Source organism: Teleopsis dalmanni, chromosome 1, assembly GCF_002237135.1.
Source record: "Teleopsis dalmanni isolate 2A chromosome 1, ASM223713v2, whole genome shotgun sequence".
In the NCBI taxonomy this organism is placed as follows: domain Eukaryota; kingdom Metazoa; phylum Arthropoda; class Insecta; order Diptera; family Diopsidae; genus Teleopsis; species Teleopsis dalmanni.
The window spans coordinates 175,872,691-175,896,676 of NC_051846.1; the positions used below are offsets into that span (position 1 = coordinate 175,872,691).

The 23,986-nt window shown below is 28.2% G+C and overlaps 3 protein-coding genes across 3 annotated transcripts; 1 reads left to right on the plus strand and 2 right to left on the minus strand.

Annotated features, from left to right (window-relative positions):
- Window positions 1-1,411: 1,411 nt before the first annotated feature.
- On the minus strand, window positions 1,412-2,888 carry LOC119666772 (monocarboxylate transporter 9-like). Its single transcript, XM_038076054.1, has 3 exons — window positions 2,787-2,888; window positions 1,620-2,717; window positions 1,412-1,564 (listed from the first exon to the last, which is right to left on the minus strand). The coding sequence occupies exons 1-3, from the start codon at window positions 2,865-2,867 to the stop codon at window positions 1,412-1,414; spliced, it is 1,332 nt and encodes a 443-aa protein (XP_037931982.1). The 5' UTR covers window positions 2,868-2,888.
- Window positions 2,889-3,865: 977 nt separating this feature from the next.
- On the plus strand, window positions 3,866-19,397 carry LOC119666773 (putative uncharacterized protein DDB_G0286901). The gene is made up of 5 exons (XM_038076055.1): window positions 3,866-3,885; window positions 4,365-5,424; window positions 5,538-6,017; window positions 11,874-12,035; window positions 18,619-19,397. Exons 1-5 carry the CDS (start codon window positions 3,866-3,868, stop codon window positions 19,348-19,350), a joined length of 2,454 nt encoding a protein of 817 aa, XP_037931983.1. The 3' UTR covers window positions 19,351-19,397.
- A 15-nt stretch (window positions 19,398-19,412) lies between these two features.
- Window positions 19,413-20,464, minus strand: LOC119670338. Its single transcript, XM_038080564.1, has 3 exons — window positions 20,304-20,464; window positions 20,005-20,246; window positions 19,413-19,940 (listed from the first exon to the last, which is right to left on the minus strand). Exons 1-3 carry the CDS (start codon window positions 20,422-20,424, stop codon window positions 19,746-19,748), a joined length of 558 nt encoding a protein of 185 aa, XP_037936492.1. The 5' UTR covers window positions 20,425-20,464; the 3' UTR covers window positions 19,413-19,745.
- Between the last annotated feature and the right edge of the window lie 3,522 nt (window positions 20,465-23,986).

Genomic DNA, 23,986 nt, shown 5'->3' on the forward strand with positions numbered 1-23,986 from the left:
AAAGACCGGGTCGTCATTCTAATAATGCTTGGTGCATAGATAACTTGGTCATTGCACTTGTTTGAATTTCGACTCTCCATTCTTATATTATGACGAAATCGTAGTTGATATTTCAACATCAAGCAGACCGACAACTATATAATTATTGTCAAGATCAATATATGATCTCTTGCTTTTATCGGTAAAATGTTTTTGTGAATATACACATTTCAAGTCATTAAGGTGATAAGATAACATATCATTTCTTAATACGATTTATTTTATTGAGAAATTGGCTACTATGACATTTGAATGTGTAGATTTAATTTCTATATCAATATTTATTGATATTATGAGTTTTTTTTTCTCAATATTAATTTCAATAACATATAAAGATATTTTAATAATAAAAATATCTAGCAAGTAATCGAATTTGGAATGAGGACATTTTCATTATTTAATTATCTTTAGCAAATAATGTTGAGGTTATTTATATTTAAACGATTTTTTATTGCTGTTTTTATATTTTTTTAAAAATATTAATTATAAGTGAATAAGTTGAAAATTAATAAATTTTTATTAAATAAATTAAATTTCAAAAAGAATTCATTTAATTTTGAAATTAATTGTACATTCGTAAACAATTTTTTGAGCCTGCAAGTACTAAAGGCTGACTTCGTGCTCTTCCAAATTTGAATATCAGAGTCAGTGTTATCTTGGTACTTACAGTCTTAAAAAATTATTTACGAATGATTAAATATAAAAAATAATTTCAAGATCACTGATGATGGGTATTTGGCAATACTCAAAACAGCTGTATGGTCAGCTAAAAATTTAATTAATTAATAAATAATAAAATGTTATTGTTGTAACTTACTACTGTTCAAAATACCTCTCTATTAAATACAAGAGTTTTTATTAGAAATTTGGTTTCTTTCATCAAAATAGACGTTAAAAAATTATTTTAATATAAAATTAATTGTCTATAAAATTATAATTATGTTTTCTGCAGAAAATTGTATTTATATTTGAATATTAAAATGAGTTTTGATTTAAAATACTATATATTGGCGAGGTTTTTGATCTGAATATTGTTATAAGCTTTATAAATTTCATTGTTTAAAAAAAAAATTTAATTAGGTCAGATTTTGTATTTTTTTTGTCATGGTTTTTTTTAACACAGATTAAAGAATATTTACTTTGATGAATGTTCCAGTTTCTTTTCTGTAATTTTTATTATTCTAATATATCATTTTATTAAAAAATAAATAAAAATTCTTGACTATTATTTTATTATACAACAAATAATTTCTGAACTGTTAGCACCCGGAGATAGCTTTAATTTATGACATTGCCTCATAAAGTTATATTCGTATTGTAACTCGAAATGATAATTTAATAGATATGTTTTTGAATAAAAAGATACTTGTAATTACTCACCAAATCTTGAGATAACTGTGAAAAAAGAGCCAGCTAAATAAATATAGCGGGATGGCATTTGAATAAACACCGCTGAGAATGCAAGAAATATGCGTGATATTAAATCTGCAGCGGCTCCTATAGCGATTATACTAGCTGTATCTGGCTGGAAGAGAAATATTTTGTATTTTTTTGGCAGTTTTTCAAATAATTATGCTTACTTTGCTAAAACCCAATTCAAACATATAAATTGGTTGTAGTGTAAAAAATGCTATATCTGAGTATAAAGCAAATGAGATACCTAAAACGATGTTAACATATATTGGATTTTTCATTAATGTTAGATCGAGGAAATCGATAATATACTGCCAGTTACTTTTGCGTAATTGAATTGGTCCTTTAATACTACTAATTACCGACGAACGTTGTGAAGTAGGGAAATGTGTCATCTCTGGAGATGCATCACTAACAATTATTGGTCCAGTCCAATTACCTAAACTGGTTATGCTAGATGAACGACTGGCAAGTATTTTTAAGTCTTCTTTTGAAAATTTATATGAACTCTTACGACTGTAAACCATAAGAGGCGACAAATGATTACCATTATCGGCATCAACTTCTGTTTCCTTTAAACTATTGGGTTGAACATTGTTACTTGGCACTACACTATTTCTAGTTTCTATTATGTTAAGCTTCTCCTTGTTATTCTTTTCGACCGTGTTTTTTTTAATTTCAATTAAATTATTTTGTTTTGAATTAATTATCTTCTCCACCAATTCTTGGTCTACTACTTGTATGCGTCGCATATGCCATTCCACTGGTTGCATTAGTACCATACCCAAAATTGCATGCGCGTTAATAGCTGATAGTATTAATAAACAACCACGAAATCCATATGATTCCATTAATTTCTGCATAAGCACAGGATAAACCATAGTACCAACGCCAATAAGTGATTGCGCAAAACTCATCCACATAACGCGTTTTTTAACGAAATAGTTATTGAATGTAGTATACGACGTCGGTACAATAAGTCCAAAGCCTACACCTTGTATTAAACTGAATGAAAGTAAAAGTGTTGTTGTAGACGTAACAAATATTTGAAAAAATGAGCCCAAAAAATATAGTACACCACCGAGTATTCCCACATTCCGCAATCCAAAACGATTAAATAATGATCCTGAGAATAAACCGGCAAAGCTGAATGCACAGAAAAACGCACTTGTAATGAAAGCAATCGCACTAGTTTCAGCAGAAATACTTTTAAGAAAGTCACCAAAAATTAAACCAAAAGAGGGCAAAGCAGCAAGACCACTAATCTATTTTGTTAAAAATAGTTATCCAATTAGTAACAACATATGCTATATGCATTATCAAGATTTACTTACAAATGGCATTGCCATGCCTATGCAAACAAATATGCCCCAGCCACCATCAGGTGCTTCCAGGGTTGTGACACTACCCGACATAGTTCTGATGGTATTAACAACTGTTCTGGTGCTGCTCTACGTTACTACTAATTCCCTTTTATTATTAACTAACGAAACTTACCCAGCATCTTAGAATTTACTATTTACTCACATGATAAGATAAATTATAAAAAATAATTTTATTTGCATTAAAGTTGATAGTGTTCTTATTTATGGAATTTATTCGACCTATGTTAATTTAATGAAGATTTAGGTTCACCTAGTGGAACGCCAAATCAATTTTGTACTAAAATTCTCTTATATTTGAAAGGAACTATTTGTGTAAATATTTAAGAATGTTATATAAATACATTATTATAAATATAACAGTTGTAAGTTTACTGTATTTATTATTTGACTTTTTGTTTTAATCGTAAAATTTGAACAATTTATCTTTATCTTAAGTGCAAAATATATCATAAATCTTTTTAATATCTAACACTTTTACTATTTAGTTTCCGACTAATATTGAGCGTGTGATTTTTTTATCTATATTTACCTTTGAAAAAAGATTAGTGTAAAATATTTTAACCACCCATAGTTTCTCAGATTAAACTCTGATAACAAATGAGATACCAGATCCTTCTCAACATAAAAATAAAACAAAAATGAAATATACTAGAATATAGATATATGCTATATATAATAAGTAAATAATTTACTTTTTTGGCCATAACAACCTGTTACCGGTTTTTACCCATTCTCACAACATGACTAAACCAGCGAAACCATTGGATATTAATTCATATTATATTAATGTTTTGATAAAGCTCATAATGCACGTGCTACATATGGATACGGTAGTCGTAGTCAACTCGTAGAGGATCAGAGATTTAAAAAAACGATTAGATGATAAGCGAACATCTTTTCTGAAGTCTCGCACGGTATCAAAAGATTCGGAGACAATCATTCCTACCTTGACGGAGCTACAGGTAGTACTTAACGTCATTTTTCAGAGTCGTATTAACATCGAAAGCTGCTTTGCAATTGACAAAAAGATGATTGGTGCCGATATTGTGTTCGTAGCAAATAATATATCCAATGTGATCAGAAAAATTATTTTTTACAAGCACCCTAATAGCCACAAAACCAATTGCATTATTTTTTTTCAAATTGCATTTTAGACTTTTTAAGAATTCAAAATAGTTTTATATGGGAACACAATAGGCCGACAAGCTTAAATAGGTTCTTAGGATTACCGTATTTATATAACTGAATCTATACTAAATATTTCCGAAATAAGACCGTCTTATATATTTCTTTCGGCTAAGTTCATTCTACGACTAAACTATTATTAGAGTTTTGAACATCCTATCGTTAACAGTGTTGTAAAGTATGCTTATAAAAAAACACCATAGTAGAAGGAGTGACCTTTATACTTAAACCAATATATATGTTTTAATTGTATTATTGATTAAATTTTTAAATTTTAAATTAAAATATTACAAATATAAAAACATTTTGCAATTAAAAACTTTTTATTTAATCAAATTACAGCAAGGAAAACGAACGTATTTCATGGAATGTAATAAAAGGTGCAAGTGTTAGTAATACACCATCGGAAAGTTCATTTAAATCGGTATTGGATCGAGATAATCGTAACAATGATATCAATATTGTATTAAATGTAGCACCACGCACTAAGCTCGGTTTGGGTATATGTAAAGGACCAGAGTGGAAGCCAGGAATATTTGTACAATTTACAAAGGACAAAAGTGTAGCGCGTGAAGCTGGTTTACGTCAAGGTGATCAGATACTAAGCGTTAACAGCATAGATTTCTCAGATGTTTTATTCAGTGAAGCTGTAGCTGTAATGAAGGGCTCAAATAAATTAGAAATGGTTGTGCGTACCGCAGCTGGTTGTGATCTTTTTCCTGGTGAATCTAGCGGCTATAATAGTTCTGCAAGTTCAGTAACTGGTGATCAGAGCCCATGTTGGGCAGATGCTAAATCAAAGCGTTTAACAGCTGTTCGAGAGGAACCAAATGTAACAGCATGTTGGAATGAAAGTCTCTACGCTGAACATCGTTCACGTGATTCAACATTAACACTCGAGGAGAAAAAGTCGAAAACTAGACAAGTAAACAAAACAATTATAAAACTTTCTGAAAATGGAGCATCCATTAATAATACATACGTTGCCAATACACAAACACGGAGAACGATACAGCAAGAAAAAAATAATACAATAAATATGCCACAATATCATCAGACGACAAGTACTGCAGCCATACCGCCTCCTCCGCCGCCAGTGCAAATTACTGAGCTTAACATGAAAATGTCACAGAATTTGCAAAACAATTGCTACGGTACAATACAAACTGACACAAAAAGTGTACAAGTGGAAGTACATCGCAATGGCATAGTGGAAAAGTGTCAGTCTCAACAATCCACGATGCAAAGATGCAGCAATAGTAATGATACAATGACACATACGAAATACAAACTTACAGCAAATACAACAAATACCTTAAATAATTGTCGCCCCAGCAACAGTGATGTTGGCGGCAGTTCCCTTTCCAGTGCCATCACAGAGGAACTGAAGAAGCGCAAAGAAGTACGTAAGATGCCAAAATCAAAATTACTTTCATTATTGCTTAATATTTAATTGCGTATAATTTATATATTTTTTTCTTTTTGATTTATATTACAATATTTATATTTTTACAGAAAAAGCGCTTGAACGCCGCAGTAGCAGCCAATACCAATACCAATAACAATTCCAACTCTAACTCTAACTTCAACTTCAACTTTAACAACAGCAACAGCAATAACAATGTAAATAATAGTAGTCAAATTAATTGCAATAACAAAACGAATATCAGTCACAATAATCAGCAACAGCAGTCAAGCACGCTTCGTCAGCAACAAATAGCAACCAGTCGAGGCACAGCACCAACAGCAATACCACCACCTCCAACTAACAGCAGCGGCGGCAGTAGCAGCGTAGCTCGTACAATTAACAGTGCAAATGTTAATTGCATAGAGCAGCAACGAAACAGCACTGCCGCTGGCGGTAACTGCAGCAGCAGCAACAACAACAACAACACGAACAACAATGTTGGAGATCACCATAGCGCTTTAATGGATGAGTTTAAACGAGCTCACCAGCGCATGTTTAAAAATGGATTTCAAGAGAGCGAACGCAAGGTGAGTGGTGAATATATTAAAAATTTAATTTTCGGCTCTAAAATCGTTTTGTGTAAGAGAATTCGCCAATTTCAGTTGAGGTGGATAATTACTGTTGCGCATTTTATCAAAATAAGCATTTTTTTTTGTGTATTTATTTATTTTTGGTAAGCAATGAACGTATTGCAGCACGTTTTGTTATTTTGTTGCGGTACAGCACATTGTGCGAGCTTATTAGTGCTATTACTTGTACATATTATATGTCATTTTTTTCTTAATATATTAACATAATATATAGAATATTCGTAAATGTTTAAAGAAAAAAGTTTTAATAATTTAATACATCATATTAAAAACAAAAATCAGTACAGAGAAGATCGTTAAGTTAAGAGTTGTAAAAGAAGAAACAGTTTGGAAGGGATAGAAGAATAGTTTTTGCATATTGCGCTGTATTATTATTTCTTCAATAATAATACTGGAAGGAGTTAAAAAAATTCCACTTGAACGCAGAATTTCGTTTTTCTTTAAACTATTTACTAGATAACTACTAGGTTAGGTTTGGTTGAAGTGACGGCCTTGAGCCCAAAGTCCACATGAGTTGAAACAAAAGCGCCGTTTAGAGATTAAATCTGTTGTTCATACACAGACAAGAGGTCAGCGTACAAAAAACGCCAAAACTCCCGACGCCCCCATTTAAGTGAAAGTGAACCAACGTGACAAGCCTCTAATTTTGCAGAATGACAACTCAATCAATTAGGTAAGAAAAGGGGCCTCGAAAATTTGAACTATAGCCATTGATGGACACTGATACACGAGGCAATTTACTTTACTTCATGGAGTTGTACAGAAATTCTCATTAACTATTTAACAATTTAATATTTGTAATGAGATTATCTAGCTCTACTCCATTTTAAATGATTAGCAGTATTGAAATTAGATGGCAGTTTTTTAGTTAGAGGTGTGCAGGTTGACGTAAATCTGTAGGTCAATGGGTTTAGGCATGTATGAATCAGAATATTTTCTTTGCCATTCTAAGAACTCAATAAAATGCTTTATACGAGTTTTTTTGTTTTAATAACATTTAAAATTCCATGCCTAACTTATGAGAAACATTAAACTCTATCTTGTTTCTTTCAAATTCTGTTGGCTATTGAAAAATATTTCCCACTGTGGATATATGTTTTAAACTGGATATGGTTGCTTTTGTCTACATTTCAATTCATATTTCTAGTATTATATAACAATCATGCACATATACTGACAATATTTTAAAAAGTAATTCTAACAGCAGTACTCATATACATATCTAAGTAACAATAGTTCTTTAAGCCTTTATCTTTATCTATCTTTAAGTTCTTTATCTTTGAAATAGTATCTTAAGTGGAATTTCTTGTTAACTGATTGAGAGCTTCAGATTGCTCTATATCTTATAGGTGAAATTATTCATGCTACTATTTTAGTCGTTACAAATATGTCTTGATGTTCGCTTCATTGGTAGATGTGTAAAATAAAGTTTGCCATAAATCGAAAGTAAGCATATTCATCACATAGAGAAAAAACTATTCTTTAAACTTACAGTACTAATTACGAACTTTAGTTTTCTACAGAAATATCACCTAAATGTAAATAAGGGCTTATTTGGATTTGCATTTTATTTTTTTTTTTATATCAGTATTGAAATCATTTGTGTTCAAAATTGCCTCATCTAATAATTCGTTCGTTTTTTTGTCTGCTAGATCTAATACTGTACATCTATTTGTCTGTTAATCTACATATTTATCTTACTTCGTGCTTATCTAATTATATAAAGTTGTGTTTTCTAACACAAATTTTTTTCTCAGTTTTTAAAGTTATCGAAAGTTAATTAGATTTTTTGGTAATTAAATTTGGACATATGTATGTTAAATGACAGATATCTAGGAACATACATATCAGTTGCCATATAAATTGATTTCCTTTATTATTTATTAAGGTATTTAGTTATGTTTGTCATACATAGGTTATATTAAATTTTATTTAAATTGATTTAGATATGAATAAATTTGTTATACAAACTGGCAGTAAAAATATATTTGTGTAATATTTTTTATTGCAATTTGCACTACATATCGCTACAATAATTGATTTAATTGTTTGAATTTAAATATTACAGTTACAGATTTTAGAAGTGAACGGGTTTAAGTCTCGTAATCACTCTTTATTGAATGTTAAGCTCCGCTCATAAGTTAAAGTTCGATTTTTGGCAAGCAAAGCAAACCAAACAGGATTCCTATTAATCCACTACCTAATCATTCCTTCTTACACAATCATTAGCCGTCTACATCCCAACCTATGTATTCGTCATGTAATTCCTTTCATGTTACCTGTTTTACAGATTACAGCGGGCTACAACAACAACAGCAGGTTTTTTAAAAAGTTGAAACAATTCATGACTCTTGTGCAATCTGTCATTATAGAGTTTCTAATCAACTAAGAGACTATAGCATTCAATAGTTCATCATTAATTGATCTATTGTAAACGTTAATTGGTAATATTCGCGAAAATTCTAGTTATCTGTGAGAAAATATATGCAAAAAGAGAAAGGTTTTAAAGTTTTTACTCTTTATCAGAAATTTAATCAATACCGCAAAAATATAAACATATATTTAAATATAATAATCGTCTATAATCTGTTAAGTTCGTAAAATTATCGAATTTGTTCTAAAATGTAAAACTAAATTTTTATATCGTATTTATTTCATATCAATTTGACAATTCCAGGTTTCTGGACCTGTTACTTTCACATCGAAACTTTTTAACAGGACTTTATGACTTTATTTTTCACTAATTTTGTATAGATGTTGAATTTAAGATTATTTGTGGTTCCAAAGTGTTCTCAACTTAATTCCTTTACTCTACCAATACTAAGCATAGGCAAAACTCCAATGTGCCAACAAAAACGTCTTTAATTCGACGAAGAAAAAATCTTCTTTAATTCGACGTAGAAAATATTTACTTATTTGACAGATTATAAAAAGGCCTATAATAAGTTTTTAATTAACACAAAACACCCTTTTAATTTTACCTACAAATTTAAGCGAATCCTGTAATCTATCAAAATTTAATATTTGACAGATTGTAGCAATGACTAATGCCAATACATTTCATTCAGAATTTAATAACAGACTTATTGTTTTGTTGTACAGTTTTTTACAAAAAAAATCTATATAGGCACCCATATATATCCATATATACCACCCATATAAATCTATGTATACCGCTATATATATCCATATAGGTATACTACTTATATATATTCATATACATATACCGCCTCTATATACAAAAATATATGAGCAGTCGGTTTAGATTTGGATATATCAACTATATAAGCTAATGTGTCACTTATGTGTTCTCATAAAACAAACTATATTATTTTTTTTAAATGTTAATTTTTTTGTCGAATATGTTATGACACGCCTTATGACGAAAAAAAACTACTAAGTTACAAGGGTTCAAACAGTAATGAAAAATTTTTTTTTTTAATTTTATTTTACCAATTGTGATCATTAAACAATTATAACTGAACATCGCTGTCAAAAAATATAATAGTTCAATATGTATTTTAATACAGCTGTCATAAAAACTTAAGATTGTAATCTGAAATACTTTGATTAGCAAATAATGAATGACTTTATGTGAGAGATATTTTTCAAAACATTTCAATACCTTCGTTTAAAGACAAAACTAACTTCCTTTATTATTCATGCTTCATATATTTACCTAAATTTCTTTAAAACAGCTAATGTACCCTAAAATTGTGGTATCCCTATGAAACCGTTTTTTAAGACCTAAGTGAACCGCATCTCTTTCGAGACGGATTATCAATAATATATAGCTTCTATTTATTTCTGCTTTATATTATAGGTATATCAAAAAACTTAATCTTCGTGGAAAATCTATGGTACATGCGCATTTTTACTTCATCTTAAATATAACTTTTAACAAGTCGTTATTCTTTTAAGCACTAAAAAAGGCTAAATACCAAAATATATATACCAGCTCCCGCTAGTATATAGTTTCTATTTATTTCTGTTTCATGTAAATATTTTAAAAAGCTTTCATTAGAAATTTTCAATACATACGCTTTTCTACTTCATCTCGAATATTGCTCGTTGATTAGTAGTCAATTTTTAAGGCCTAGCGGGAGCATCTCTTTTGAGATAGGCTCCCGCTGGTATATAGCTTATATTTATTTCCCTTTCATGTTGTAGGTGTTTCGAAAAGCCTGATCTTCGTAGAAAACTTACAATACATGCGCTTTTCTACTACGTCTCGATTATTCTCTTTGATTAGTAGCCATTTTTTAAGGCCTAAGTGGGACGCATCTCTTGTGAGACTGGCTCCCGCTGGTATATAGCTTATATTTATTTCCCTTTTATGTTATAGGTATTTCGAAAGGCTTGATCTTCGTAGAAAACTTACAATACATGCTCTTTTCTACTTCGTCTCGAATATTTCTCTTTGGCTAGTTGTTATTTTTCTGCTTCTTATATTTAACAGAAGATACGTATAACAATGCAGGTTAACTGGTTAGTTGCAATAACTTTTATCTGACTGAATTTTGACTAAACTTGAAATTTGTTTGCCCTTTTGCACAATTGACCCTATTGGAAAATAAGATATATTGTTTTTGTTGGTACCAAACGTAGTGCATTGAAAATGATTGCATATAGTCGACTATTGTTTATGATATTTTTCTTTACAAAAATGTAAACATAAACAAACATAGCCCATATGAATGGAATTTACACAAATTTCGTACTATATTTTTACTACTACACAACATTTATTATATTTTTTATTACAATTATTAACAATAAGCCACTTTGTCCAGTTCGCAATGGCTCAGGTAGGTGTTATGAGCAAATGCAAATACTAGAAAAAAAGTACAAAATCATGTATCCAACAATGAATTTGCCAACTTCAGAGTAACGTGCCAGGCCAAGTCATTCATGTACGAGTATCTGCTGGCTCACTCGCTTATTGTTCAAACGTTCAAACGTCACAAGCTTTTCACAAATGCTATCGACAGACCCATAAAGCTTGTTAGTTGCTACTCTTAACGGTGCCAATTGGTTAGTTGCATTCGCCACTGCCGCGTATAAAGTCGATTTTGAGAGGTACTCGTCTCTACTAGACGCCGCGCTCTATTGTTTTAACTGTGTTTTTACTTTGTTTTAAGTTTGTTTTAATTATTTTGGAATTTTTATCTCGCACGAAATGAAGAAAATGATATCATTTCTGGTTGTAGTGATTCACTCGTTTGCTACATCGCACTAAAACACTAAAGCACTAAACAATTCTTATCTTATCGATGGTAAAGGTTTTAATTAATTTTGCTATGAGGCTAAAAAAGGCAGTTAACAAAATCGTTCTGTCAGTGTTTTTGCCAAATTACTTGTAAATCAAACTATTCCGATATTATTGGACTTAATTATTTTCGAATCAATACAAATCAAAAGCCGTGACTGACTTCTAAGTAGATTCATTTCATATAATCAAACCGACGTGCACGCGTCTCAGACAAATTGACGCTAAATAATTTGGAATTGTTTCAAAAGTGAAAAAAAAAACAAGTTGCAATAAAAATTTAAAGTATAACAAAAAGAAAAAAAGCAAATTTTTGACGCAATGGAACATAACGCAACAATGCGACCGGCAACTGGTGGCAAGTCTTTGGTAGTGTTCAGCACATACCAGGTACGTAAAAGTCGAAGCTATGTTGCATATTGTATTCATCATGTGGCAAAGTATTATACCATAACATTTTTTTTATGAACTGAAATTTTTACTACTTGAAAGTGAATTTATTAATGTTTATTTTAATATTTTAGGAACGACAAGAGGCACTCAAACGTACTACAATTATGGAAGATGACGTCAATCATCGCTCAAGTCGTATTTTTAACAGTGATGTTCGAAGCTCTAATGAAAAGCTAATCAATGGCAGTGAGAATGGTATAGCAGGACAGCAAATCAATAATATACCACCTCCGGTGAGTACAAAATCTATAGTGAAAGACTATATAAAGTATATCCGGTCTACATAATTTACAGTGACTAAGAAATCGATAAAGTTCAGAAACAGCATATATAGTAAATATTGCATATAATATGCTTACGAGGGTAGTTCTATAAATTCTTTGCGAAATGTATACATTCTTTAAATATTGAAATCTGAAAGAAATGAGAAATGTAAAATGCATAAGGTATTTTATATATAGCTTTTATATATGATTTCTTTTCAATGTATAAGAAATCAATAAAGTATGTTTATACACATTACATATAGTGAATACTACATAATCTAAATTTGCAATAAATTTGATAAAGTAGTTATAGAAATCCACACTGAAACCTGCAAAGCAGGATTCTGAATAGATTAATGGACAAACACAAGGGAGGAATGAAGAAGGAATGGGGAAGTTTTGATAGTTAAAACATGTGGCGGTTAAATAGAAGAAAGGATAAATGACAAATTTAATTGTAAATAAAGTTGATTATTAAAATCCGAGTCTTTTTTCACTTTTTCCAATTATCCTCGATATTCTGGTGGGACTTTATATCTTTATATGTAATTTAAAAATTTTCTAAATTAGGTTTATATTTAAAAATAAAAAAAGTATAGCACATGTAACAGGGTTTATTATAATTTTCGTTATAGAAATTTAAATTAGAAAATTTGAAAAAAATAGAATAACAGTTCAGTCGTGATTTTACTTTTAGCTTGTTATAATAAGATTCTTCCAAATATCTTTTGGGGATAAAAAAAATGCTATTCTGTGAACATGCTGAGTTACAAAAAATTGTAATTCTTTAACCGTTTTAAATTTTCTGTTCTATTGTTATGGAGATCACACATCAGTTTCTAGGAAAGCATTTGCTTTCCTTGCAAACAGTGAAATGAAGCTACTATGATAATAAATGGTTCCCAAATATTGATCTGATGGCTTGAATAATCTTTTAAGTTTGTTCTATACTGTCACTTAGTGTATTAAAAGTGTACTTGTTGCACACTTTTTTTGGAAACTGTCTTAAAGTGAATTTAACATTCTAAAAAGTAAAATTGAGTTAATATATTGTAGTTACTTATAAAGTATCTTTTAATCTAACAGTATTCATGCTACACAATTTCTTTATAATTAAACTTGATTTTGAATCAGAATCAAACATTGAAGTGAAATGAAATCCTTAAACAGTTTATAAAAATTATGACACCTAGTAATAATTGCAATTACGTCTCAGAACCAATCATCATTATGGATGATGAACCCTGACAAATTAATTTAGCTTGAGGTCACACTAGATGAACTCAAACTTCAAACCTTTATATAAACCGGGCTTATTCTATTGCATCCAAGCACATTTAATGTATAAACATGTGTATATCTTTGGTTGTAATCATTCAAATTTGTTAGCAAAAATATCATCGATATTAAAGTTCTTAGAACACCAACAATAGTAGGCAGTCTTTCAAGATATTCTTTAACGTAGGTTATATATTAAAATTATGTTCATTCTTAACTATTTTTTTTGATTATATATAAAACAACATTTTATACACGTTTAAATAAAAAATTTACTAATCGTTATTATATAAAAAAAATCTATTGAATCCATTAAAAAATTTTCTTGCGAACCTGCAGATTTTGCTCTATAGAGCTTACGATCAATGCTGACTTTTACACTCACCAATTGATTAATTTTTATAAAATTGTGTTTAAAAATAATTTATTGTTAGCATTCCATCTTTAAAATAGTACATTACGTTTGCAATGGAGTTGATTAAAAGTGTTTCAAATTTTCAATCAAACACAATTCGAACAGCAAAACATCACAGCAGTAAACTTAGTGTACAACACTCGTTGATTGCAAAATAAATAAAATTAGTTAATTAATATGTTTGTAGATATTTATCATTTTAATTGCAAGTATTTATTAAAAAAAAAATTATTTATTGTCTTTTTGCAGATTTTTCAAATTTTATTCATATGGCAGAATATCTATAATTATTTAGTTGGAAATTTTTTTTAAACCGGTTAGTTTAGAATAAATAAATTATGAGAAACAAATTTTATTTGAGAATTCCATATACAAAACATTTATATAGAAATTCAAGTAAATCCATAGATGAGTAGTTGTTGAATTCTAAAAATCAATTGCAATATTTAGACTGCCCCCACATATTCACAAATATTAAACAGTGAATATGTGTTGTATTTACGAATAACTTACATCCTATTTACTCTATAAATATACCTTGGACTGTATTCTTTTGCAATTTATACGTAGTTACTTCAAAAATATATATTTTTAATTGAGAAAAGGTTTGATAAGAGTCTCAGATATACAATTGAAAAATATATTACTAAAAATTATATAGATCAGGGCTATCCAGATCAGATGCGATCGCGGGTCGATACAAATCACTGTACAGATTGGGGGCCGCAGAAATAAATATATAGTTATTCGTTGTTTTGTATAAAAAAAAAATACGGTTATAATGTTAAAGTTAGTTTGATTAATTTAAATTCATTTATTTGCGTAATTATGTGCCCTGCTTTGGACAGCACTGATATAGATGATAGAAACTAAGATAATGGATGGTCATTTGATGTGTTTTTAAAAAATTTTTAATATTAAAGCAGTAATTCAAATTTTTAAATATTTTGAGGATACATAGGTATTTTTCAAAATATCCGCAGCAGTTCTTTAATTTTAATTAGCAGGTTTTGATATACACAACTTCCAGACTTAGCAAGGATTGCCTTTGAGTACCACAAAGTATGCAAAGTCCTCTTGTTGACGGATTTTAAATGTCATTAGTTCCTTCAAAGTTAGCAAGAGCTTACTTTTATAATATTTAATATACAAAGTAATCAACGTTCTCTTAATTATTATTATAGTTAATATTTGGGTATTTGTGACAAACTCTTATCTTAATAACAACTTTTATGCTTTTAAATATAAATATCGTCGCTGGTGTTTAGATTATGAAGTCATTTTATTATAACTATTATTTTGTTAACTATTGTAGATTCAGATAAGATAATAATACGGATTAACCGAAATAATATGTTCTGATTTTATTATTTTTCGCTAACAATTTATTGGAATATATTCGCAATTCAAGTTCATAATTTATCATGCATAGATCTATAGTTTTCCCCACTCTCATATTGAAATTTACTATGTCTGTAATATTTATTTCTCTACATTTTTCTGGTTTTAGTGGGTAGAAGCTAAGGATAAAATATCTAAATATTCTATTAATGAAATCTGGGATTGTAAATTGTTAGGGCATATATTTCTCTAATTTGATCAGAAAGTAATACTGTTTTAAAAATTATTTATATATTAAACTAATTAAGTTTTTAATATTTTAAAAATGGTAAAGCAATTGCTTAAAAATATATAACTTATTAAGCTGAAAAAGTATCAAAATTTGCACCAGAAAAATAGGAAGTATGGAGTTGTATTATATAATTCACGATATTTATAATACCTTAGTCGAAAATTTTTTTCGTATTTAATATATAAATTATTTTTAAAACTTACTACAGTTCAGTTAATTTATATATATTTTTGATTAAAAATAATGAAAATTTGATTATAAAATTGTATATACTTTCATTTTTTCACATAATTTAAAGAGCGATATTTGTTACTTAGGTTTCGATTATTGAAAGAATGGTATATATAAAAAGATTACTGATTAAATATATAAAAACGAGTTGCACATGTCATTTAGTTACACATTAGATAACAATATTTTGTATATTTTTACCGATAGTAAATAATAAATTTCGTAATACGTAGAAATTATAATTAAAATTTTCTTTACCATTAATTTACGTAAGACTATTACTGAATGAAGACTGTTACTTATCAATATTTACATTTTTTCTAGTAAATGCAAAAAATGTAATGTAACTTTATCATTGATTGCATTTGACTGATTTTGAAATATTCAGAACATTGCAGTTAAGATAAAAAACAATAAAGTTTTTGAAATGTTTTGATTTGGGTGGTATATACGTATTTTATTATATATATGAATCATACAAAATCGAAAACATAATATGAAGTTTAATAATTTTAATATAATAAAATCATTCGCATGTTTAATCACAATATTTAGTTAGTTCTTCTTTAACCTAATGATTAGCTAAAATCATCTTTTGTGCAATCATGTTACACAATTAGTGCAATACATCACAGTTACACAACTAAAATGTTTATTCATTACGTGCATATATTTTATCAGGTAAATAATATATAGAATAATGACTTTACAGTATATATTCTCTGACTAATTTATAATCATTGTCATTAGCGAGATAACTTTTGCGAGTCTTTGTCTGCTGACCGATTTCGAGCATACGCTTCTTAATATTTATAGCTCAGATTTTTTGCACCCTGCCCATAGCCATGGATTCATTTTAATTTTAGGCGGCTTAGGTTTGTACAGTCTACTTTAACATAATACGTTTTGCATTATCTTCAACAGCTTTTATTATATAGGCAGCTCATCTTAATTTAATTAATTTTTTACATTTTTTATTACTTTAGAAACGTTTTTAAGTTAAGTGTAGCCTTTTTAAAATATTACTAATATTTAAAAACAAAACAAAAATAATTGAATTAATAATACAAGTATACAGAAGTATTATATCCAATAAAACTTACTACATTGTTTCGAAAACAACATTCAATAATAATTGCACTACAATTATACACTTAAAAATAGACTGGCCAACCAGAACTTGGTTAAAAAATTTTTGGAACCTCGATTTTTGCTCTTAACCGCATAACGGAATGGGTGTAGCTATATACTTAAAGAGGTTGAATATTGAAAACTTGATATAGCTTCCCTAGTTGATTAGTGTATTTCAGGTTAAGGAGTTGGAGAGGTATGTAGGATACTCATCGCAGATCATATGCTCAAATATAATATTCTTATACATATTATCAAGTATTTAAGCTGCAAGTCAGGTTTTAAACTTAGCCATTACAATCTCTTATTTATTAAAATATTGCAAAGAGAGTCTAACCAACTTAAGTGAACTGCAGAACTTTTCTGTGATCTAGGCTGTGTGTTGTCAAAATATAGAAGAAAATGAAAAAGTAAAAAAAATTTGTAGGGAAACGATCTGCCATGCAAGAAGCCTAGGTTTGTACCACCCAATATGGTTAATAGGTTATTAATATCAAATAATTTCTAAGACTAGTGTGACATTAGGAATTTGGTACAATTTTAAGAAAATACTATCGTTAATTAACTGAAATGTAATGATTTCTCTAGACTGAATGCACTTTGGGCTTCTGCCTTATTGAAAAGTTAGTCGCCACAATGTAATTTTTTCACAATATTTACTATTACAACTAAAATTAGACAGAGGAATCAAAAACTTTTTCCATTTTCTCTACTCATCATTATATAAATCACTTTTCACTAATTTTGGGGAAATTTCAATAATTAACATTAACGAAATTTATTAATCAAATTAAAAACATTGTTTAATTTTAATGTATTTAACTTGACTTGTGTCTGTTAATTTAAGTTCTGTGTAATTATTTAGTTATCCATTAGGTTTAGAAGCCAAACCACTTTTATTATTTTTATATAAGGCGGTGCTTACTCAGGCCCTAAAAGTACGTCATCACTTTTAAAATCTTAATATGTTGAAGATTTTTGTACTACAGAAAGCTTAAAAACAAAGTATTAAACGTCGAAACTTAAAGTCCCTAAAATGAAATATAAAATAAATAATAAGTTTAAGTGAAGCTGCACATCATACAGTATCTTGTATAGACTTCTACTATTATAAGTTATTTTCAAAAAAAATTCCATAGCTAAATATAATATTATCCTGTTTCCTACTGAATGTACTACTGAAGGACTTTTCATGTAGAACTCAAAAAAAATATATTCCCGTCATCTGTTGTAGGATGTATGAGGTTGCCTGTGCTCATATTGTAATATGCAAACGAACATAGTTTTATAGATGAGGCATTTTTAAGTAGATATTAATGAATATAGGTAATCCCATTTATACTACAGGAAGGCATGAGAAGTTGTTTTCACTCAAGCAATTCATTTAATGTATAGTACCTTATGTACTATGATATTATGATATAATGCTTACACATAATGAGTTGCAAAGTGCTTGAATATACCTTCCAAAATTGTACGAAAATTTTTAATTGTTTTTAAATTGCTCTAAATATTATTATATTCAAATTGAATTATAGTAATAATATTATATATTTATTGATTAGTTTCAAATTTTCAATTAATTTTAAATAGCTCTTCAATTTAAATCATAATAATAATATTGTATATTTATAGTTGCTAAAGTGTTTTTATTATTGCATCTCGCAGGCCACATACATACATTTGTATTTAAACAAAATATAAAAATGTGTTACTCTTTTATGCATGCAACGATAGCTGCCTTTAAATTGTTTTTCAACATAAATTTAAAATCAAGTTTAATTAAGCTTTTTCATTTTATTCTATAAAAACAATTATATAAACAAAAAATTCATTTATTAATTAATTATTATTTATTTCAGCCACCACAGTTTGCTAATTCACCACCAAAAACGAATCAAAATAATATTTCAACGCAAAAGTCGTCTAACTTGACTACCTTGAAACAGCCTTCAACAGCTAATACAGCCACAATGGTAGCACAAGAACCGTTAAAACCACCCACTTCACCGACTCCAGACTACGACAATGTGCAGTTGCGTAAAACGGTAACGAGACCAAATGTGTACAGCACCAACGTTGGCAGTCGAGACACATTAAATAATACTGCAGTTAACTCAACTGGTAATAGACGCACTATGCGATTGGGTACTGTCACTATAGGCGAGTATGAGCAGCAACGTAAGGAACCAACTAAGTTTGAGTTTATATCTGCACAGAAGCGTAACACTAACACAGAACTTAGCAATACAGAAAATTTGCATGCCGAACTACAGAACACGCTTACAAGATCCAATTTAAAGAAACCCAATGGTCATGCAATGGAGCATAAAAGTGATTGTCCATTGCAGAACGGTACGAGCAGTACAGATAATTTAAATAGAAAAATGCAAGGTGTTAGCATTGGCAATAGAACTTCTTCATTCAAGACGGAATCATATCAACCAGTGAAAAATATTCAAAATATGAACGGCAACGCCATTACCATAGGAACTGGTAATGGCATACTTAAGAATGGAAATCGCTTGAGCAATAATGGCTTTAACAAAAGCACCGATAAATCCATTACTTTTGGAAATTCACAAAAATTTTAGTTTAAATATTTTAAAGCCATAAATATAAAAATTTTTTGTTAATCATATTAAGATACGTTTCTTAGAATTAAAATATTTGATTAGTTTTAACTTTTATCTGTAGACTTAATTACCACATAATCAGATACAATCGTTTGTGCAATAAAATTGTGCATATTATAAAATTTCGTACGCATTTTTTGTTCCTTTCAATATGTTCAAATATGATGTGCGTTTATTTGTTTAAAAATAACTTACGATCTAAAAATTCATTTAACTTTTTTAATCGTTGTACAGATACTTCATTAATATATCAACTATTCTAAATGTAAAATATATTTGTATAAAATATATATTTTGTGTAAATATATAAGACAAAAACAAACTATATATTAGTTTTTAATATCTCAAAGAATTCACAGACTGCCACTATGACTTAGGCAAACACTTACAGTGCGACGTGGTTCTGCATGTATAACAGCCTTAAAGATCTCTTCATCAGCAAGCACATCTGAACTCGAAAAAGGTGACATACCAGATATATGGAAGAATGTTGGATGACATTGAAGTCGCACTGTCGCAATGTGTTCTCGCCATGTATTCCAAAATAGCTATGATACAAAAATATTTCATTCAAATCAATTTTAAAATATAGTAAGATCTATTAGTATTTACATTTTTGTACATATGGCCACCAAATTCAAAATACATTGTTTGTACTCCATCAAGACAAGGCGTCAATTGCATTATGTACCGATTTCTTTTTCGATAAAATTGAAATTTCAAAAGCTGTAATGGTATTAGGGACGTCAGCTCAAATGTTTCAATTTCCGGATCTATGTTCTGTGAATAAATATCGTCCAGATTTGTTGATATAAAATTATCAACGCCAAATAGGATTTTAGTATATGTAACACCTTTAAATACACTTATTATATATATTTTTTTTAATCAGTCCCAGTAATAGCATATACCTATATGATATTGCTTCAAACCGTAACCATTTTCATCAACTTGCGTAAAAGGATTCTCAACTAAAACTGATTCATATATGTTTTTAAATTCAGCTAATAATATCTTTTGTATACGTAACATTATAGTATATTGTAAATTGTGTATATTTCAATAAATAAAATTTTAGAATAATGACGTAAAACATATATTAACAAATTGACATATATAAAAATATGTTAACTAAATTTTGAAAATATGTTATTTTTAAATATTATATAGAGTTGAATTTTATTATTGTAAACTTTAAATTTGTACTTAACTTTTAAATTAAAAATGTATTAATATCAGAAATGATTCAAAAAAAAATAAAATCTAACGAAAATTGGTTTCAGTGATTTCCGATAAAAATTTGTACTGCCAGAACATAAAGATAAGAGCTTATTCCATTAAGTCTTGTATCAATTGTGTAAAAAGCCGATAGATCATCATCATCATTGATGTGATTCTGCTCGTCATTAATAACTTACTTATTACTTACTTATAACTTATCGTTATTATTTGGCTCCTTATTGGTATAATTCAGCACATCAATTGTTCTTTTTAAAGAAACTCTCTCTCAACGTGGTTCGAGAGATAACCTCATGTGGTTTTTCCAAGCTCTTCAAATATAGTAATTCTCTATTTAGGTTTCCTAATGTTATCAGATTAAATGGTCTGTTCGATTTTCTTTTGTATTAACAGGTGAAATGCAGATATTTCTTTTGTGGTGCAATTTCATTTATCATTTATCATTTCTTCTGTCAATTTCTTTTTAACAAGTTTTTTGAAAAAACATTCTAACATTGCTTCTACACTGGCTAGACTTTGGCAGGAGTTTTATTTACACTCTCATATGCTTTCTAACACATACTTGTACAAATATTTGGTATGGGTATATAATACCCATTTGCATTGCGTACTAATATAAAAATGTTGCCAATGTAGAAGCCAAGTAAGCTTTCATTATTGCTGCCCAGTTTCCATTGAAGTTGCTTATAAGCATAGCCATATTCATTCTACGAACTAAATTTTTTAAGTTATTAATTGGGTATGGAAAGTATATTTTGTTACTCCTCCAGTCTTATGTTGAGGTTTTTCCGAGTTAGTGCAACTGGACAACATACATTTAAAAATTTTTTTTTGTTTTTGAACTGTAGATTTAAGGCAAACTTGCTCATAGGTTTCTATTAATTAAGAGTTCTACATGTTATTAATGTACATCCTCCAGTCTAGCCAGTGTATACGGCAATTAAGATTATTATTACTGCAGATCAGTTTTCATAAAATTTGCTTATAAATATTAGAATATCGTTTCTAGGAATAAAGTTTGTTGTATTAAGTTAAGAATTGATTGTAGAAATTATATCTTGTTGCACGCCAGTAAAATCGATTGGTGCATAGACTTAAATAATGATTATTTCGGACTGTGGATTTAAAGCAAGCTCTTTAATAAGTTTCCATTTAATCATTTTATTTTTAACTCGTTTAACAATTTCTATATAAAAATAAGTATAGAACCTAATTTTGTAGTAAAAAACTATAAAATTGGATTCATATATATTTATATATATTTATATATATAAAAATCAATTAAGAATGAATATTTGAATTTTTATATATTTTTATTTTATTCGGAACTGATAACTTAAGAAAAAAACATTATTATATGATTATGATTCAGAAAATGTGAAGTTTGTTGAATCAATTAGTAGCAATAAAACTTTTATTTATTGAATAGACTTTGGTCACCTATCGAATTTAGGAGCGTAGTATACGCTAATTAACGCAAATTAGATATTTGAATTTAGCCTACATTTTTCATTACTTTTATATAAAATTTTTGCTTTCATTTCACTTTCTATATTAATTTTTTTATTTTAAAATTGTATTACTAAACTTATTTTATTTTAAAATTTATTTAAAATTTTTTCAATTTTAATTAAAAAGAAAAATTTACATAGATAAACTTTAAAATTATATAGAAGCTAGACATTCCTCTAGTTCCAGTCAACTATGTTAATTCACCAATCACAATATCATTTTTCCTCTTCAAAAAAAGCTTCCCAGGTTAATACTTAATCAATTTATAAATTATATATTTGTATTATATAAATATATTCATATAAATATATTAAATATACATATATCTTTTTATCATATTTTATAATTAATATTTATAAAATATTGAATTATTCATTAGTTCTATAATCGGTTATAAAATTATTTTTAAATTTTATAATAGTTGATTAAATTTTATGTGTATTTTGATTTTATTATCCAAGAAAGTAAAATTTTATTAAAAGTGTTGAAAAATAGAATGACTGACAAAAAAAAAACTTATAAAATCATAACAATAAACTCCTCATATTAAATTAATAAGTATGAGTTGATATTATACAGAATCTATAATAATAGCTCAAAAGTATTACCTCTTACATGGTTTTGTAAGAGCTATTTCTGATGGATAACATAGGCCCTATTATTATTATTATTCGAAGTCATAATGGTACACCACGCTTTATATTTATTGTATCCTATTTGATTTCGTTGCCCTCTAAGCGTTAATAATTAAGGCTATAATAAAACTGGCAATATCACTTGGTTTAAGACTTCAAACTTTATAAGAATTAATGAAAGCTAGGTGAAGTTACAAATCCTATATCCGTCATGGGTGCATCAAAGCGGATATTTTACTATATATTTCACAACATCTGAAGTACTGCTTTTGGGTTTTCTTCCTATATTTAAAAGGTAGTGGTTAACTGAAACATATTTAGTTAAAAAAATGGTCATTTAATTAGTTTGTAATACAATTTCTAAAAACTCAATATTACTTTATGGTTGGGCAAACTTATAAAACATTTGGACAAATTTCTTAAAAGAAAACAATGTTTTTATTTATGAAGATAAGTAATCTAGATATTATAGGTATTCCCTAAGAGAATGTGATGCACTGGCTAGGAAATGAATCGTACCTTCTAACAACAACACTTCAAATACCATTTAAGCATGATTTCTAGAAATTTCCTAGATTTCATTAAAAGAATAGCTCAACATAAACAATGGTCCCGAATTCAACACACAAAAATTCTTAAATAAGACTGTTATATATATTTATAATTTAAAATATGGAAGAGCACTTTAAAAAATCAATTTTTGTTTTGATAAAAAAATAAAATAATGAAATACATAAAGTTATTAAAAAATCCTAATGTGGTGATTAAATACTTGGCTTATTTAATTTTTAATCAAAATGAAGCTTTACGTTCAAATTTTAAAAGTATTTAAAGTTTACACTTCTTTATTGTATAAAAGCTTTAAGTTGAAAGCTTAATTTAAGTGTAAAGCTTTGATAAAGTAACAAATATTATTTGTCTGTGGTAACACTGTTATTCAGTGTTATTTTATAAGCTTAAAGCTTTTAAAAATATATTTAAAAGAAGATTAATAAGAATAATGTTATATTTCAATTTATATGATATATAAAATTAAACTTTGTAATAATCCCGTACACATTGCTTTTGAATAACTTCTTTAATTATACAATTTTGAGTCGAAAGCTTTTAAAAATATATTTAAAAAATCGTTAAAGGTTTTTATATTATATAAAAAATTCAACTTTAAAATTATCCTTTACATATTGTTTTTGAATAACTTCTTTAAT

What these genes read in the sequence shown, in the direction of transcription:
- LOC119666772 (XM_038076054.1), bottom strand. Translation starts at nt 2,867, where the DNA reads ATGTCGGGTAGTGTCACAACCCTGGAAGCACCTGATGGTGGCTGGGGC. An exon ending in TAGGCATGGCAATGCCATTT is followed by an intron (nt 2,718 to 2,786) that starts GTAAGTAAATCT and finishes TTAACAAAATAG; the next exon opens with ATTAGTGGTCTTGCTGCTTT. An exon ending in TTGAATTGGGTTTTAGCAAA is followed by an intron (nt 1,565 to 1,619) that starts GTAAGCATAATT and finishes TTTCTCTTCCAG; the next exon opens with CCAGATACAGCTAGTATAAT.
- LOC119666773 (XM_038076055.1), top strand. Translation starts at nt 3,866, where the DNA reads ATGATTGGTGCCGATATTGT. An exon ending in ATGATTGGTGCCGATATTGT is followed by an intron (nt 3,886 to 4,364) that starts GTTCGTAGCAAA and finishes ATCAAATTACAG; the next exon opens with CAAGGAAAACGAACGTATTT. An exon ending in TTCAAGAGAGCGAACGCAAG is followed by an intron (nt 6,018 to 11,873) that starts GTGAGTGGTGAA and finishes TTAATATTTTAG; the next exon opens with GAACGACAAGAGGCACTCAA.
- LOC119670338 (XM_038080564.1), bottom strand. Translation starts at nt 20,424, where the DNA reads ATGTTACGTATACAAAAGATATTATTAGCTGAATTTAAAAACATATAT. An exon ending in TTTGAAGCAATATCATATAG is followed by an intron (nt 20,247 to 20,303) that starts GTATATGCTATT and finishes GTGTATTTAAAG; the next exon opens with GTGTTACATATACTAAAATC. An exon ending in GTGGCCATATGTACAAAAAT is followed by an intron (nt 19,941 to 20,004) that starts GTAAATACTAAT and finishes TTTGTATCATAG; the next exon opens with CTATTTTGGAATACATGGCG.